At 46.5% G+C, this 15,838-nt stretch overlaps 1 protein-coding gene across 2 annotated transcripts; it reads left to right on the top strand.

Moving 5' to 3' along the window:
- The first annotated feature begins 906 nt into the window (after positions 1–906).
- LOC136640444 (zinc finger protein RFP-like) lies at positions 907–14,303 on the top strand. Of its 2 annotated transcripts, XM_066615587.1 has the most exons (7): positions 907–1,355; positions 2,885–2,980; positions 3,789–4,019; positions 6,886–6,908; positions 7,589–7,704; positions 10,925–10,957; positions 12,791–14,303. In XM_066615587.1, the coding sequence occupies exons 1-7, from the start codon at positions 939–941 to the stop codon at positions 13,306–13,308; spliced, it is 1,434 nt and encodes a 477-aa protein (XP_066471684.1). In that variant the 5' UTR covers positions 907–938; the 3' UTR covers positions 13,309–14,303. The 2 variants fall into 2 exon arrangements, with proteins under 2 accessions (XP_066471684.1, XP_066471686.1); XM_066615589.1 differs by lacking the exon at positions 2,885–2,980.
- Positions 14,304–15,838: the final 1,535 nt, after the last annotated feature.

The raw sequence follows: 15,838 nt of genomic DNA, 5'->3' as shown, positions 1-15,838 counted from the left end.
CTGGGACAGCTCCTGCTTTCCCAGTATACATTCCCAGGCTGCAAACAGTGAACCACCACATCCATACTGGGAATTGGGAGGTGGCCTTTTCCTGATGCGATGGGAGGCAGTGGAAGAGAGAAGATCTTGAATCTCCTGCCTTTTGGAGGTCGCCTATACAGAACTTGCTCCTGGCCTCATTTTTCAAAAAGGGTCCAGATCTCATTTGCGCCATGCATTTCACCTTGACATCAATGGCTTAGATTTGCCTTGAAGACTTTATATGAACAAGGGCAGAGTTCTACAACCCATTTCCAATACAAGTAAGCAGAAAGGGTACTTCTGGGCATGTGCAGAGTGCACATTTTGCCATCAGGAAGAAGATATAGGGTGATAAGAACAAGAACGAGTAGATTAAAGAACGGTTTCTATCCCAGTGCAGTGTGTAGATTAAATTCAGGGGTACAGTAACATGTTGAATAGAGTTTTAGCAATGTGGTGATTGTATATGTAGTCTGCCTGACTTTGTTGTATTGTTGTTTTGTGTGGGTTGTGTCTTGTTTTACCTTGCGAAAGCACCTAATTTCGTTGTACTTGTGTATACGGGTACAATGACAAATAAATTTTCTATTCTTTCTATTCTATTTTCCATCCAACATCAGTGTCACATTTCAGACACAGGGAATAAAAACAGAGGAGGGATGAGAGGAAGCTCCTCTTCAGAGCATTGTCCTTCCAGGTTCCAGCTGCTCACACACGAATCCCCTTTGAGGAGGAGCTCTCCAGTCCTGGGACAGGCAGGCACTAAGCTGCCCCCACAAGCCCTGCAGGCAGATCCTTAATCAGCACTTTGCCCAAGAGAAACGCCTCCTTCCGCCTCCAGCCAACAGCTGCTGCGTGGGCGGGGAAGAGGCGAAAGCGAAAGTCCACTCCTTGTTCTGCAGGGCTCCTCTCCAGCCATGGCTGCACCCGGCCCCAGGAAGAGGCTGCAGGACGAGGTCACTTGCCCCGTCTGCCTGGAGTACTTCAAGGATCCAGTGATCCTGGACTGTGGGCACAACTTCTGCAGGGGCTGCATCGTCCTGACCTGGGGGAACTCGCCCATAGATGCCACCTGTCCCCAGTGCAGGGAGCGGGTCCAGTCTGGCAACCTGAAGCTGAACAGGCACCTGGCCAATATGGTGGAGATAGTCAAGGAGCTGAGCGAGCCTCTGAAGCTGGACGCCTCAGGGTGGAGGGTCTGCGAGAGGCACCAGGAGCCCCTGAAGCTCTTCTGCCAGGACGACCAAGCCCCCATCTGCGTGGTCTGCGACAGGTCCAAGGAGCACCGAGCGCACCAGGTGGTGCCCCTGGAGGAGGCTGCCCAGGAGGTCCAGGTACTGAGGGACTCTACATTCCCCTATGTGTATTTCCCCAGGGTCATTTGGGGGGCATGTCTGGTCAGGTCTGGGGGATCTGGGGTGGGGAAGGAGATTGCAGTGACCCTCGCCTCCGCTCCAGCCCCTGCTCAGGAGATCTGGAAGTTCTTGAAGAGAACCCCTGCATTCAGACTGGCACTGCCCTGATCCACAGCCCCTGTGTGATGGCGTTCCAGAAGCAGGGTTTGCACACTGTGGCAGAGGTAGTGGGGAATGTGCCCCACCCAGAGTCAGGGCCTCTGAGAGGAATTTTATCTGGGGGTAACAAAGTTACTTTTGGGCCCCTTTGCAAAGGGGGAGGGGTGAAACAGTGGGGGTGGGTTGTGACTGGTGAGCAGAATGGGGGCAGGGAGGGGCAAACCAGGGTGGGGGGAGGGTGAAGACTAGCTGGAAAAGTCTTTGGAGCCCAGGTCTACCCACCCATGTGGCACTGGCAGCTAGATACAGTAATACAGAAAAATCAAACACACTCCTAAGTCTCTAAAATCTTTTAAATATAGAAAATCATTGCAGAAAATGAGCATCATAGTATATAGGCTCACACTAGAATGGAAAGTGTCCTGTGCGTACCAAAACTTGCTTCTGCAGCAGCTGTAGCCCCACAGCTGTGTCCCTGAGCTCCTATACACTCCATCTTGGCAAGCAGCTCCCCAAGCCAAAGAGCTACTGTAGCAAGCCAGTTTCCTCCCAGATTTGACAATTTGTTAGGGAGTGTCACGTATGCATTCCTTGGTCCAACATATATGGCTTGCCAGTAGCTGCAGCTGCACGCTCATTGTAGTGTCCCCAGCATCCCATGCATCAACAAGTCTGAGTAGATAGGGAAATTTAAGATCTCAGGAAATTTCTGGACCCCCTCCTTTGGCTCCTGGGCCCCGGTACAAATTACCCCCTTTATGCCCCTCTCCGAGGCCCTGCCCAGAGTGACCAGATAGAGTGGAGGGCAGAGTGCCTCTATCTTGAACCATGGTAGAGAAGAGGGAATTTGGGCAGGTGCCACTTTTTAAACCCTTCCATGTTGAGATGCACCTGCCAGCATTCCCTCTTCTATACAGTGGTTCAAGGTAGAGGTACTCTGTCCTCCATTCTATCTGGCCACCCTGTCCCAACCCATCTTGGGCAGCAGGGGGTTAATGCAGCCTGAATTTGGGGCCCTATGCCAGCAATTGGTAGACTTGGATAGGATGTCAACTCAACAGGACTTGGGAGAGCCACCCGACCCCAGAGGCATCAATTCTCTCTCAACTTCCCTGTCTGTTTCTCCATTATAGATCTGGCATTTACTTACCTGGTTATTTACTACACTTCTACCATTTCTTTAAATACATTGCTGAGCTTACAATTAATCCAAGAAAACCATTACAAAACACAAATTAAAATGATAAGATTGCAGTAAAACACTGCATACCTGTAGCACAGAAGAAAAAAACAAAGCTAGGAAATAAGGAGAAAAAAGCCATCAAATGGGAACTTCTATTTCTTCCCAGGATCAGATCAGATGCTCCCTGGAGATCCTGAGGAAGGAGAGAGAAAAGATTTTGTTGTTTAAAGCAGAGAATGAGCAGGAAAGCCAAGACTTGCTAGTAAGTATTAGTAGTACTAATTATTGACATTGGGAAATGAACACATATTTGGAAATTAATGTAAAGTGCAGAAGACAGACTCAAGAGCTGTGAGGCAGTCAGTGAGCATTACTGAGAATTTGGGGTGACCTGATCTCACCCAGGAAATATTCATGGATTGATCTTCAGTTTCCTCTAAGGCTGGGCCTTCACTCTTCCCCTGATTACAGGTCCAGCCTTGTTATACACGGTTTTGACTCAACATGGCCCCTGCATGAATGGCACCTGCAAATGAGAAGGAATGTGCTGATCCATGGAGAAGGGTAAAAATGCACCCCTTTAAAATCAGTTTAAAAAACTGAACAGTCCTTTAACAATAGCCTCCTTAATAAGAGAGAGAGAGAGAGGGAGGGAGGCTGGCTGGCTGGCTGGCAATCCATCAATCCTTCTCTCTCCAGTGGACCCCTCCCTTCCCCCAGAGCACGTGAAAGAAAGGTGATCATTTTGCATTGGTGAAGGGAGGGGCTGAGTGAAGCTGAGACTGATTGATGGTCTTCTTAATGACTCTTATCTTACATCACAAAAGTCAGCAAGGCTGTTTTTAAATCACCTGAGCAAAGAAACTGTTTTTTAAATTGATTTGCTACAGTGTAAATTTTTTACCATCCACCTGAGTGCTTGAAAAGGAACCCTCTCGAATAATGAGGCTCAACCTGTAATGCTGATACCAGTCTGTTCCAAAAGGCCCAAGTGCCCTTTCCATGGGGTACCTGCCTCCTGACACTGCACAGCTGGCCTACTTTTCTCCTCTTCCATGTTCCTGTTGCAGAAGCAAACAAAGGCAGAGAGGGAGAAGACCACAGCTGCCTTCAGAGAACTTCACCAATTCCTGGAGAAACAGGAGAATCTTCTGCTGGTCCAGATGGAAGAGTTGGAGAAGGAGATTGCGAGGAGAAGGGAGGAACACCTGGCTAGGCTTTCCGGGGAGCTCTCCTCCCTTGATAGTCTCATCCAGGAGATGGAAGAGAAGCAGCAGCAGTCAGCAAGTGAACTCCTGCAGGTAAGTCAGTGGGCTTGTCTGATCTTGTAAATGGCTGAATTTGGCAGGTGTCCCACAACATGAAGATTTCATGGAGCCTGAGAAATTAAAAGAATGAGTGACATCTTCAGGGATCTTCTTATGAGTTCAGGAATCAACAGTTGCACTAACTAGCTGGCTCCCAGAATGGCTTTGAGCAGCTCCTGATGTTGCCTTTATCCAAGTTTCAAAGTGTATCAGCTGGGTGGTTCATGTCAAACCAATACCTCCACCTTTTTCTGCATTTCAGCTGCTTTTCCCCCTGAGTGCCTGCAATACAATACAGGCCAAGTCCTCTTTAAGCCCCTGCAGGCTACAGTACTGCTCTCCAGAGCAAGAGTGGCTTGTGGGAATTCTCCCCTTAGGCAGCCCAGCTGCTCATTATGTTGCAAGTCATGGAGAAGAGGCTTGTGCAGGAGCAGGTGCCATAGAGGTGCCATATTCACTTTGCCATCTGCTCTAATTCCTCTGCAGAATATGGCCAGCCTGGTCTCTGCTGCAGTACGCACAGTAGGGCAAGATGGGAGTTGTGGAAAGGGGTTGGTTTTTCTGCAGTGCACCTATGATGGAGAGGGGTATGAGGTCAGTAAAAGCACACTCATGTGCATATCTCCAGGACAATGGGCAACTGGGGCCAAGATGCTCCACTGCACATCTCAATAGAGGAGCACTTTGTATTGCTTTGATCAATAGATGCACTTCTTTTTTTCTGCTACTGAGATTTTTATTTAATGTGTACTAATCCAACTGGGAAGCTACCGTATATCAACTTCCTAAGTGGGCAGGAAGGTCTGGTCTAGAGGTTAGAGCCTCTGTTTGCCTGAACATAACAGCCGAAGGTTGCCAGTTTGAGGCCACCGGCACCGTAAACGGCAAGACCTTGAAACAGCTGACAAGCCGAGCTGAGTTTTTTCCATCTGCTCTTTGGCTGCCCTTCAAGTGAGATATGAAGGATTGTCAGCTTGCATGGGAGGAAACTGGAGGCCAGAATGTGATACCAGATCATAAAAATATCCATCTGAAATGTTGTGGTTCTTGAAAGACAGAACCTTCTTCAATTGTAAAAATCCCTATAGGGATTTAGTATAGCCTGCCTATGTAAACCGCCTTGAAATAAAGTCTGAGGAGAAATCATGACCATGAAAGGCGGTATATAAATACCTGTATTACAAAGAGAGTCTGGTCCAACAAGAAGCTGACGGAACATACCACGATCCAGGTCTACAGAACTTGCGTCCTGAGTACACTTCTGTACTGCAGCGAGTCATGGACTCTTCGCTCACAACAGGAGAGGAAACTGAGCGCTTTCCACATGCGCTGCCTCCGACGCATCCTCGGCATCACCTGGCAGGACAAAGTTCCAAACAACACAGTCCTGGAACGTGCTGGAATCTCTAACATGTATTCACTGCTGAAACAGAGACGCCTGCGTTGGCTTGGTCATGTCGTGAGAATGGATGATGGCCGGATCCCAAAGGATCTCCTCTATGGAGAACTCGTGCAAGGAAAGCGCCCTACAGGTAGACCACAGCTGCGATACAAGGACATCTGCAAGAGGGATCTGAAGGCCTTAGGGATGGACCTCAACAAGTGGGAAACCCTGGCCTCTGAGCGGCCCGCTTGGAGGCAGGCTGTGCAGCATGGCCTTTCCCAGTTTGAAGAGACACTTTGCCAACAGTCTGAGGCTAAGAGGCAAAGAAGGAAGGCCCATAGCCAGGGAGACAGACCAGGGACAGACTGCACTTGCTCCCAGTGTGGAAGGGATTGTCACTCCCGGATTGGCCTTTTCAGCCACACTAGACGCTGTGCCAGAACCACCTTTCAGAGCGCGATACCATAGTCTTTCGAGACTGAAGGTTGCCAATACCATTATTATTATTATTATTATTATTATTATTATTATTATTATTATTATTATTATTATTATTAAGTCAGCTACCAATGTTAAAGGTGCAATAATTTCAATTCAGTAACAAAGAATACTTTAGTGCAGTGGTTCCCAAACTGGTGGGTTGCGACTTAAAGCAGCCCATTTCCACTTAAGGGGAGTTTCCAAGTGCTAATGGCTGTGATAACAACACAGGGATCATGCTGCCAGCAAGACCAAGGGGTTTAGTAAGGTACCTAGGGGACAGCACCAGCCATCCAGAGGGTGTGGGGTCCGCACGATCCCCTATGTGGGCCTTCACACTGCTCCAAAGAGTTCCTATCTCTGATCTTGATCTGGTTTGAGATTGCAAATTCAGAAGTGGATCATGATAGGATGTAGGAGCTGTTTGGAGCTTCAAGGAGGCCTGCAGAGGGGATCATGGACTCCCCACACCCTCTAGATTGGCGGTGCCTCCCAAGTACCTTACTAAACCCCTTGATTGCACGGTGCTGCAATTGCTGCAGTACTGTTGCCCCAACCTTGCCCCCGCAAATATTTACAGGGTTCCCAATACCTTGTAGAAGTTTGGGAGCCACTGCTTTAGTCGGTGAAAGAGGAGCAATAAAAGACAATCTGTTGAGGAATGATATCCAAGGTCTTCACCAACTGCTCTGTTGAAGAATTATGCTTGAATTATGCTTCAGGGCATGCTTGAATGGAGACACGGAATGGGTGTGATGGCTGTCCTCATTTGGGGGAGCTGCATACTTGTGGTGCTGCCACTGAGACAGTCCTGTGATTTGTAGCCAAGAGGTATACTTCAGCTGCAAGTGGTTCAGAAATTGGAGATTGTGAAGTAGATCTTCAGTCTCTGATAGGGACATTTCAGCGCTTAGCCAGATCACATTGTCTCATAAGGATTTTCTTAGTGCTGTGACAGGTGCTGAGTTCTCTCTTCTTTCTCTTGTTTATCTCTAGAATATTGGAAACATCTTGGAGAGGTGAGTGGAGACCACATATTCCTTCATGTAGGGAATGGTCTAGATCAGTGTTTCTCAAGCTGGGGGAGGAGACGGGTTGGGGAGTGGGCAGATAGGGTTCTAGGAGTGATTGACAGTGAAGTCACCTTTCTTTCTTTCTTTCTTTCTTTCTTTCTTTCTTTCTTTCTTTCTTTCTTTCTTTCTTTCTTTCTTTCTTTCTTTCTTTCTTTCATTGATTGATTGATTGATTGATTGATTGATTGATTGATTGATTGATTGATTGATTGATTGATTGATTGATTGATTGATTGATTGGGTTGTGGCATGAAAAAGATTGAAGACTACTGTCTTAGAGGGACTGGCGAGTAAACACCAGACTGTGCTGAGAATGTAACTGAGCATCAGGGAAAGAGGAAGATATCTAGTGAAGGGCTTTGCCCACAAGTGTACCTCTCCTGTCTCTTCCATGATGATATCGAAGGAATGTGGAGTGTGGAAGCCCAAAGGCCCAGGCAGATGAGATTTTCATTCATCCCATCCCATTCTACAGAGTTCCTCTGAACCTATCACCAGAAAGCATCTATTCCTCTATGTTGCACCTGTCTGAGTCTTTAGACTTCCCGCACTTTCTTCCACCCCATTCCTTTCTCTTACTGCACTTACAGTATGGATGGTAATTTGACATTGTATCTCTTCACCAGGTATCCAAAGGAGAAGTTTGAGAGTCCCGTGGCATTTCCTGTTGCACTGAAGTGGAGAATCCATGACTTCTGTGACATCCATCCCTTTCTGGAGGGCATCATGAACCAGTTCAAAGGTGAAAATAATGGCTACATTACTCTAGTCATTTCATGGGTGAAGATATGGACATGAAAGGTTCCCAATCACTTTTAGTGTTAGAGAAAGCCAGGAAGGTCAATGCCAGTTTTGGAGACGATATAGAGAGCCGAATCCGATACTTCCTCCCCATCCTGCTGGTGCATCAGTGCTAAGAAGGCTATTGCTGCATCCTGTAGGGCAGGGGTGCTCAAACCCCGGCCCAGGGGCCACTTGCGGCCCTCGAGGCCTCTCAATGTGGCCCTCAGGGAGTCCCCAGTCTCCAATGAGCCTCTGGCCCTCCGGAGATTTGTTGAAGTCCGCACTGGCCCAATGCAACTTCTCTCACAGTGAAGGCGACTGTTTGACCTCTCGTGTGAGCTGTGGGATGACAGCTCCCTCCACTGCTTGCTGTTTCACATCTGTGATGCAGCAGTGGCAGCAAAGGAAAGGCCAGCCTTGCTTTGTGCAAGGCCTTTTATAGGCATTGAGCTATTGCAAGACCTTCATTCATTCATATAAGTTCATCTTTAATATATTCATTTATGTAAACTTATGTAAATTTATTCAAATTTTAAAAGTAAATTAATTCTTTTTTCCCCCCGGCCCCCGACACAGTGTCAGAGAGCTGATGTGGCCCTCCTGCCAAAAACTTTGGACACCCCTGCTGTAGGGGAACATTCATAGAAATGTCCTCTGGGTAAATGTCTTACCCAAGAGTAAGCCCCTGCAGCGCTGGGGGGGGAGTGTCTACTTGGACCTGTTCCAGCAAAATCAACAGTGCAAGTTTGCTGTAACCAGGATGACGAATTGGGCCCATGAAGAAAATTAGGATCCGGCTGCTGCTGAACCCGCCCCTATTTGACCCTCCCTTGCTCTTGTTACCACCCATTTCCACCCTCCGCCCTCCTCCTTGCCTGTCCACTCACCCTGTCCCACCTTCCCCACTGCCTTACCTCCATAGACTTGTTCAAGGCGCTACTCCGACATGCACAAGAAAGCTCCAGCCTTCCTGCCAGTGCTCCTGCTATGTGCCACTCTTCACACTCCTGGAACCAATTTTGCGACTGACATAAGGCAGATAGAACTGGTTGATTGCTAGTTCTGCCAGCACTATGAGCCCATAGGATTGGGCTTTAATTCACTGAAGAAAGGTCCCTGGGGACACAAGTGCATTCCGTATCATTTTTTGTGAGTTTCTTCATTTTCCTCTCCAGCCGCTTGTAGCTTATGGTACTTCCAAGTCCTTCCTAGTTTAACAGGGAGGTATGCGTAGAACCGCATCGAAAAGGAAGTCTGGGAGTTTTGGGGCAGGGGTCATGTCTTGATTGTCCAGGGCACCTCGCTTATCAGGAACATATAATTGGCATTGCCCATTGTTTAGCTTCTGTTTTGGTTTGAATGTGACCAAACTGGGTCTATCAAAACCTCTGCACATGAGTTGGGCCACATGAATGGACTGGTGTGACCAACATTTGGCCTTGGGCTTGAAAGTTCCTGGGCAAGGATCTATAGCAGCAATTTTCAACTCTTTTCATCTCATGGCACACTGAGAAAGTGCTAAAATTGTCAAGGCTCACCATCTGTTTTTTGACAATTGACAAGGCACGCCATGCTGCTAGCAGGGGGCTCACATCCCCCAGTGGCCCTACTAAAAAACGACCCTCCCCAATGGCACAGTGTTTGAAAATCGCTGAAGGGCAGCTGGACAATTTTTTACTGTCCACATCCTCTGGCCCCACAGGCTGAAAAGAATCCAAAAGAACTGGACCCACAGATTTTCCAGGGACCTCAGCTGGACTTGCCAATATGGAGTCCAGGTCCCGGTGGATGTGAGTCAGAGTGCCTGGCGGACCTATCACAGCAGACTGTCTTATGCTCCAACTTCTTCTCCATTAGAGGCAAATGGAGCAGGCCCTGCACTAGGTGAAATAATTCTACTGGATGGCTCTCTGCAGATTCAACAACAAGGAGGGAAAAACGGCCTCCTTTACAGCCATCACCACCACAGAATAGGATCTCAGATGAGCTCTAACTTGCATTCAGGTGGGCTTGTTATGAGTCTTCCTGGAATGTCACTCTAGATGTCTGTCTTTTCTCATTTTGTGGCTCTCAAGTTCTCAGTAAACCAAGGAGTTGCCCTGGCTCCACAAGACAGCAGAGGCCACTCAAGATTAATCTGATTCAGGGCCCAGGTCACTTCTGTGGGGGTCAGCCAAAATCTTAGATGAGTCACTGGCTCTGGTTGAACTTGGTTCCCAATATCTGGTTGGGAAGCCACTTTGGAAACTCATATTGGCTACTCTCAACTCCATGGATAAAGAATGGGAGAGAACCATAGAATTCATCTCTAGTAATAAAAAACACTGGAGTGATCACCTGAGCAAATCACAGCAGATTTTTAATTTGAATTTTAATTTGCAGTCTTAACTGACATATGCAGTTGGACAACCCTCCAACTGATCTGGTCAGAACTTTCTTCCTTCTCCGACTTTCAGCAGGCACATGGGCACATTTCTGCAGGCACTCCACAGTCTTCCTGGCTCTTCTCACTGAAGGTTCTCCTTAGCTTAAATGGCTCTTGATTGCTCCTGAAAATCCCAAACTTGAGTTCTGAGATCCCAACACAGAGTTGTGCTGAGATGCAACTTGTGCTTTCCAGGTTCAAGATACTTTTGTAGACTTTGGCCCCAATTCATCTAAAGTTATTGTGACTGTGTCCCGTTGAGCTGAATGGAAAAAATTCTTATGACTAATTTAGGGTGAATTAATAACTTCAACTTGATTTCATCCTATCCCATTCTTATCTAATTTTGACTTTTTGGTTCTTAGTCCTTACTATGTACCATATGAAATGAGTCCCATTCAAGGGGATTTAACTTAAGAGTAGCCATAATTAGGATTGATCTATAAATGTTTTACGGCAATGGTCTTAAGTGTTGACTGATCAAATTTGATCACTTTCCTCTTGGTTGTTGGGGTTTTGTTTTTTAATTATAGTACAGGTATACTTGGGATTGTTGAACTATCCATTAAGAGAAGACAAGTGTGACTATCTCAAAAGAAATCAGAATTGGGGGAGGGTTTCTGACCTCTCATGGCTTTCCCAACTCTGTGATTTGAATTAAGAAAAATTAGATGCTATCAAGTTATTGGTTCTTTTTTGCACTGCATGTGCTCTAAACACTGTGATGTGATCTCTGTACCCTCTTCTTCCTCAGACTCCCTGGTATCTGGACTTAAGCTTCAAGAAGGTAAATTGTGGGATCAGATGAATCATAATGGGGATAGGGGACTTGTAAGGAATGGTCTGCTTGGACAGGCGTGCGCTGCTTAACAACCTTTCGCTTAACAATGAGCTGCTTATATGACTGTGGTCAAAGTACAATAAAGATGCTCTTAATGAGGCAGTCACCTCTCCCACAGCGTGCAGAAGAGTGTCTGTTTACACAACAGAGAGGCTCTTAATGCATAAAAGAGGTGATCTATCTCCAGTAGCCTGTGCAGCCAGCTAGTGTCTGGCAGGGAGTGTCTGTTTACACAACAAAGGAAATAGATTGGACTAAAGGTTCACTTAATGACCTAATCGCACAACAACAGGGATAGGAGAATGTATCCCCATCAAGTGACGCACACCTGTATTCCAATGGCTTTTTCTCAGGAACCATGAGTGATTTAAATGTAGTGGAAAAGAAGGAGCAGGGACCAATTTCATGCCAATATCAAGTTTATTTTCCTCTCCTTCTCAGTATTTATTTATTTTTGAAAATTTACATCCCATCACTCAGTATTTTTAACTACCAGAGAAGCTCAGAAACTATATGATCTTAATACTTCAGTAGTGCTGAATCAGCCCAAGGTTCATCTAGTCCAGGGGTGCCCAAACCCCAGCCCTGGGGCCACTTGCAGCCCTTGAGGCCTCTCAATGCGGCCCTCAGGGAGCCCCCAGTCTTCAATGAGCCTCTGGCCTCTGGAGATTTGTTGGAGCCCACACTGGCCCAACGCAACTGCTCTCAGCGTGAGGGCGAGTGTTTGACCTCTCATGTGAGCTGTGGGATGAGGGCTCCCTCCACTGCTTGCTGTTTCATGTCTGTGATGCAGTAGCGGCAGCAAAGGAAAGGCCAGCCTTGCTTTGTGCAAGGCCTTTTATAGGCCTTGAGCTATTGCAAGACCTTCATTCATTCATATAAGTTCATCTTTAATATATTTGTTTATGTAAACTTATGTAAATTTATTCAAATTTTAAATGTAAATTAATTCTCCCCCCCCCCTGGCCCCCTACACAGTGTCAGAGAGACGATATGGCCCTCCTGCCAAAAACTTTGGACACCCCTGATCTAGTCCAACAATGGCTAGCCAGATGCCTCAGAAACCCCTCAGGAGGGCCTAAGGGCCACAGCCATCGTGTTTGTTTCTTCTGAGGCACTGGTGCTTGGAGGGAGGTTTGTGAAGAAGTCTGATCTCCTGCGCTGGCCATAAGCCCTTCTCTGAGGTTTTATGAATCTCATAATGTTTTATGAATGCTTGGAAAGGAGATGAGGAGCATCTTGGCTGTGAGTACAGCAGCGATAGCACCAGCATTTGGCGCTGTGGGACATCTGTCCAGGCCCACCCCCAATTCCCCTGGCAATCCCTACAGTCAGCCTTATCATTAAGCCCTCAGAACTAACTTGCCTTCACCTTTTTTTATTTGCTGGGTTTTGGATAGGTGGGCACTTAGCATTGACTGTGGGATCCATGTATATATTTAAAACTATTTTTAAATGGTTTAAAATATACATTAATCCCAATTTTTTTGTTTGTTAAACAGCACGTGATAGTTGAGATCCAAAATAAAATTGCAGCACAAAATACAAACATCCACAACTGAACGATCCCCAGAGTGCCACCTTGCTTGCTACCACCATACCTCACCTCCAAAAGTGGGGGGCAGGCCAGGTTTTGTTTCCAGGCTGACAATTCATTTGTTTATTCTAGAGATTTATATCCCACCATACCAAGAATGTATATCAAGGCAATTAACAGTTTTAGGATGCTGGTCAGTCTCCCAGCTGGTTCAGCTTCTCTTTCCTCCTTCTCACCGACAGCAAGTGTGACTCTGGATCCAGACACGGCTCATCCCCATCTCATCCTGTCTGAGGATCACAAAAGTGTGAGATGGGGAGACAAACAGCAACACCTTCCTGACAATCCTAAGAGATTTGACTTCTGGCCTTTTGTGTTGGGCCAGGAGGGATTCACAGCTGGCTGGCATTGCTGGGAAGTCGCTGTGGAAAGTGAAGGAGAATGGGCTGTGGGGGTTGCCAGAAAGTCTGTGAGAAGAAAGGGTGACTTTGACGGTAGTCCTATGGAAGGAATCTGGGATATGGGGATGTGGGCAGGCAAGTACAGAGTTTCCAATCCTGTAGATGATGCTCCTCTGTCCCTGAGCCAGGAGCTCAAGAGGATCCGAGTGACTCTGAACTGTGCTGGGGGCCGAGTGTCTTTTTTTGATGCCGACACAGGAGCACAACTCTACGTGTACTCCGAAGCCTCTTTCTGCGGAGAGACCCTTCTCCCTTTCCTTTATGTTCTCAATGGTGGCCACCTGACACTCTGTCCCTGAGCCACAGTGAGTCACTGCAGAGAGAGTTGTCCCCTGCCTCACCATATTCCTGAAACACATTCCGCCTTTTGCTTGGGAGACACAACAGTTTTTGAACTGTTTGCATTAAAGCTTCATTTGTGCAGCACCGATTGGCTCGCCATTCTGTCTGCCAGGAAACTATTCCCCCATGCTGTGTTCAGAGCACTGCTTGTGGTGCTGATTAGCTGAGCCTTGTAGCAGTCAAAAAACCATCCAAGAAGCCAGCCCCTGCTAACTGGGTAAGAGGCACTTTTTCAAGTGGGTGCTCCTCTTTTTAGCAGGGGGAGAGGAAGTGGCCCACCTCAAGGCAGCAGTGTCTTTTCTAATGGCTGTCTGCTGATGTTCTGCATCCCAATCCCTGCAGCCCCCCCTGACCCAATCCTGGGGATCGCATCACTGCCTTCCCCCTGCCCCTGCTGCCTCCCCCTTTCCCCCGCAAAAACTTACTGCAGATTTCAAACTCCCTGATAGTTTGAAAACTGCAGTGCTCCATCATAATGGAAAGGGATAGGGTAACATAGTTAATGGTAATTGAAGGAAAAATGTGGCTTGCATTTCCTAGCTGCTAGGATTTACAACTCAATGGAAGGTGATTATGTAGCACCTAGGCAGCCAGAAAGACACCCATCAAGGATGGAATGCAGCTGCAGATCTCCAGGGGGGAGGGAAGAGCTGAGAGGGTGAGCTTCCAGCCCCACTTCCTGAGGACAGGGTCTTTGTTCCTTGTCTCTTGGTGAGGGAGGTGGTGGGTGTACATCCTGCCCTGCCAGGACCATGTGGCCTTATAGGTAACTGGCCTGAGGATCTACAAAAGAAGCTGACCCAGGTGAGGATGAGAGAATAATAGAGTTAGCCAGTTAGCTTTGTTGTTTTATGCTGATATGTTCCTAGAAGGTTTTTATGCCTCTAGCATTTGCTGCCTTTTGTAACCTTTTTGTAACCCTATGTATTTAATAAAGTAGAAAATCTTTTTACCATGTTGGTTCATTGTCTGTTGGGGACAAAGGTTCAGAATCCTGCCTAGCCGTTCAGCAAGCTACCAAACATCCTCATTGTGGACTAGAAACTTGAGGACTGAGACTTTAAGTAAAGAAAGTGCTCAGTGCCTACAAGGGATATAGTTAAGCCTAGAGGGTCTCGGTTTCCCTGGACTGAGGCACTGGCTCTTACAGGGTGGTGGCAGTACTACCGAACAGGGATCTTTGAGGGCTCTAGGGTTCAGAACCAACAACTCTGAGCACCCAAAACCCTGGGGGTGAGCCCAAGTGTACGACAGGAACTATTGAAAAAAATGATGTGATGTTGAACGTTGCCAATTTATGATGTTACTAAGACCTCTGGTTTAAGGTATTTGGTTTTTGTTTTCAAAACAGCCTTAAAATCAAATTTAAAAAATTGAAATTAAAATATTTTCCTGCAAATATATTATTTTTAATATTACATGCATTACAGCAAGCTCTGCTTAGCAACAACAATTATAACTTACAATATTTTGTTGTTGTTGTGAAGAGAGTGGACTTGTTTTTAGAGGGTGATTGGATTATAAGAGAGTATCTAAAGTTATAATAAGGTGATGGGATATGATATGACAATGTAACTGAGGAATGAGTACACAAAATACCAATGGGTTGCAAAAGACATGGGAAAGGAAGTGAATGTCAGAAAGGACTGCACAGCTATGCAGAGTGATGGAGTGTTGGGGGTGTTAACTAAGGAAGGGAAGTAAGAGTTAACTTTGAAATGGAGAGTTAGAAGAAGGCCAGATGGCCTTGGGAACAAGGATGAGAGATAACACACAGGTGCAAAAGATGAGATCATGGCCAACTCGAAGGGTACATGCAAGAGTTCTGATTGGTCCAACATTCTGAGCTGACTGAGCAGGACTCAGCAGAATTGAGAGATTATGATTGGCAGATCTTTCTATAAAAATGAGCTGGGTTTTTGTTCTGGGTCCCATCAGGGTTTGGCGTATGCCAAGGGGGGAACTCTGTTGCTCTGAACATCAAGATGGTAACAACGTCTCTTTTCTAGGCTGTAGAGGCCCAAACGCCTTTCCTCATAAGGAAGGTGCCCCAGCCCTGTAATCATCTTAGTTGCTCTCTTTTGCACCTTTTCCATTTCCACTATGTCTTTTTTTGAGATGCGGCAACCAGAACTGGACACAACAGAACATAACGTGAAGTTTGACTCCACAGTTTGATTGAGAAATGCATCACATGATTTCCAGAGAATGCAACTAGAAGCAGTTGAGATATTTAAGCATAAAGATAATATGAATAAAAAGGAGGACACTGTATCTCTGAATTGTATTTGGATACCAGTTTTGGAGCACTCTGGATCAGGTCCTCCACCCAGAAGATAAAGTCTCATGTCATCAAAGAAATGTATTATAATATCTTTCAACATGACTGATTGTTTAAATGGAAGTTTTTAGTTATTTTGAAAGTAAGAATTAACTTAAAAGAAGTTGTCACCTTAAGGGCCTTTTACAAGTACATGATTAGGAGAA

Source organism: Tiliqua scincoides, chromosome 2, assembly GCF_035046505.1.
Source record: "Tiliqua scincoides isolate rTilSci1 chromosome 2, rTilSci1.hap2, whole genome shotgun sequence".
Lineage (NCBI taxonomy): Eukaryota > Metazoa > Chordata > Lepidosauria > Squamata > Scincidae > Tiliqua > Tiliqua scincoides.
Note: the sequence above shows the minus strand (reverse complement) of the source record. Positions and strands in the feature narration are given on the sequence as shown.

What these genes read in the sequence shown, in the direction of transcription:
- LOC136640444 (XM_066615587.1), top strand. Translation starts at nt 939, where the DNA reads ATGGCTGCACCCGGCCCCAGGAAGAGGCTGCAGGACGAGGTCACTTGC. An exon ending in AGGCTGCCCAGGAGGTCCAG is followed by an intron (nt 1,356 to 2,884) that starts GTACTGAGGGAC and finishes ATTTCTTCCCAG; the next exon opens with GATCAGATCAGATGCTCCCT. An exon ending in CATCATGAACCAGTTCAAAG is followed by an intron (nt 7,705 to 10,924) that starts GTGAAAATAATG and finishes CTTCTTCCTCAG; the next exon opens with ACTCCCTGGTATCTGGACTT.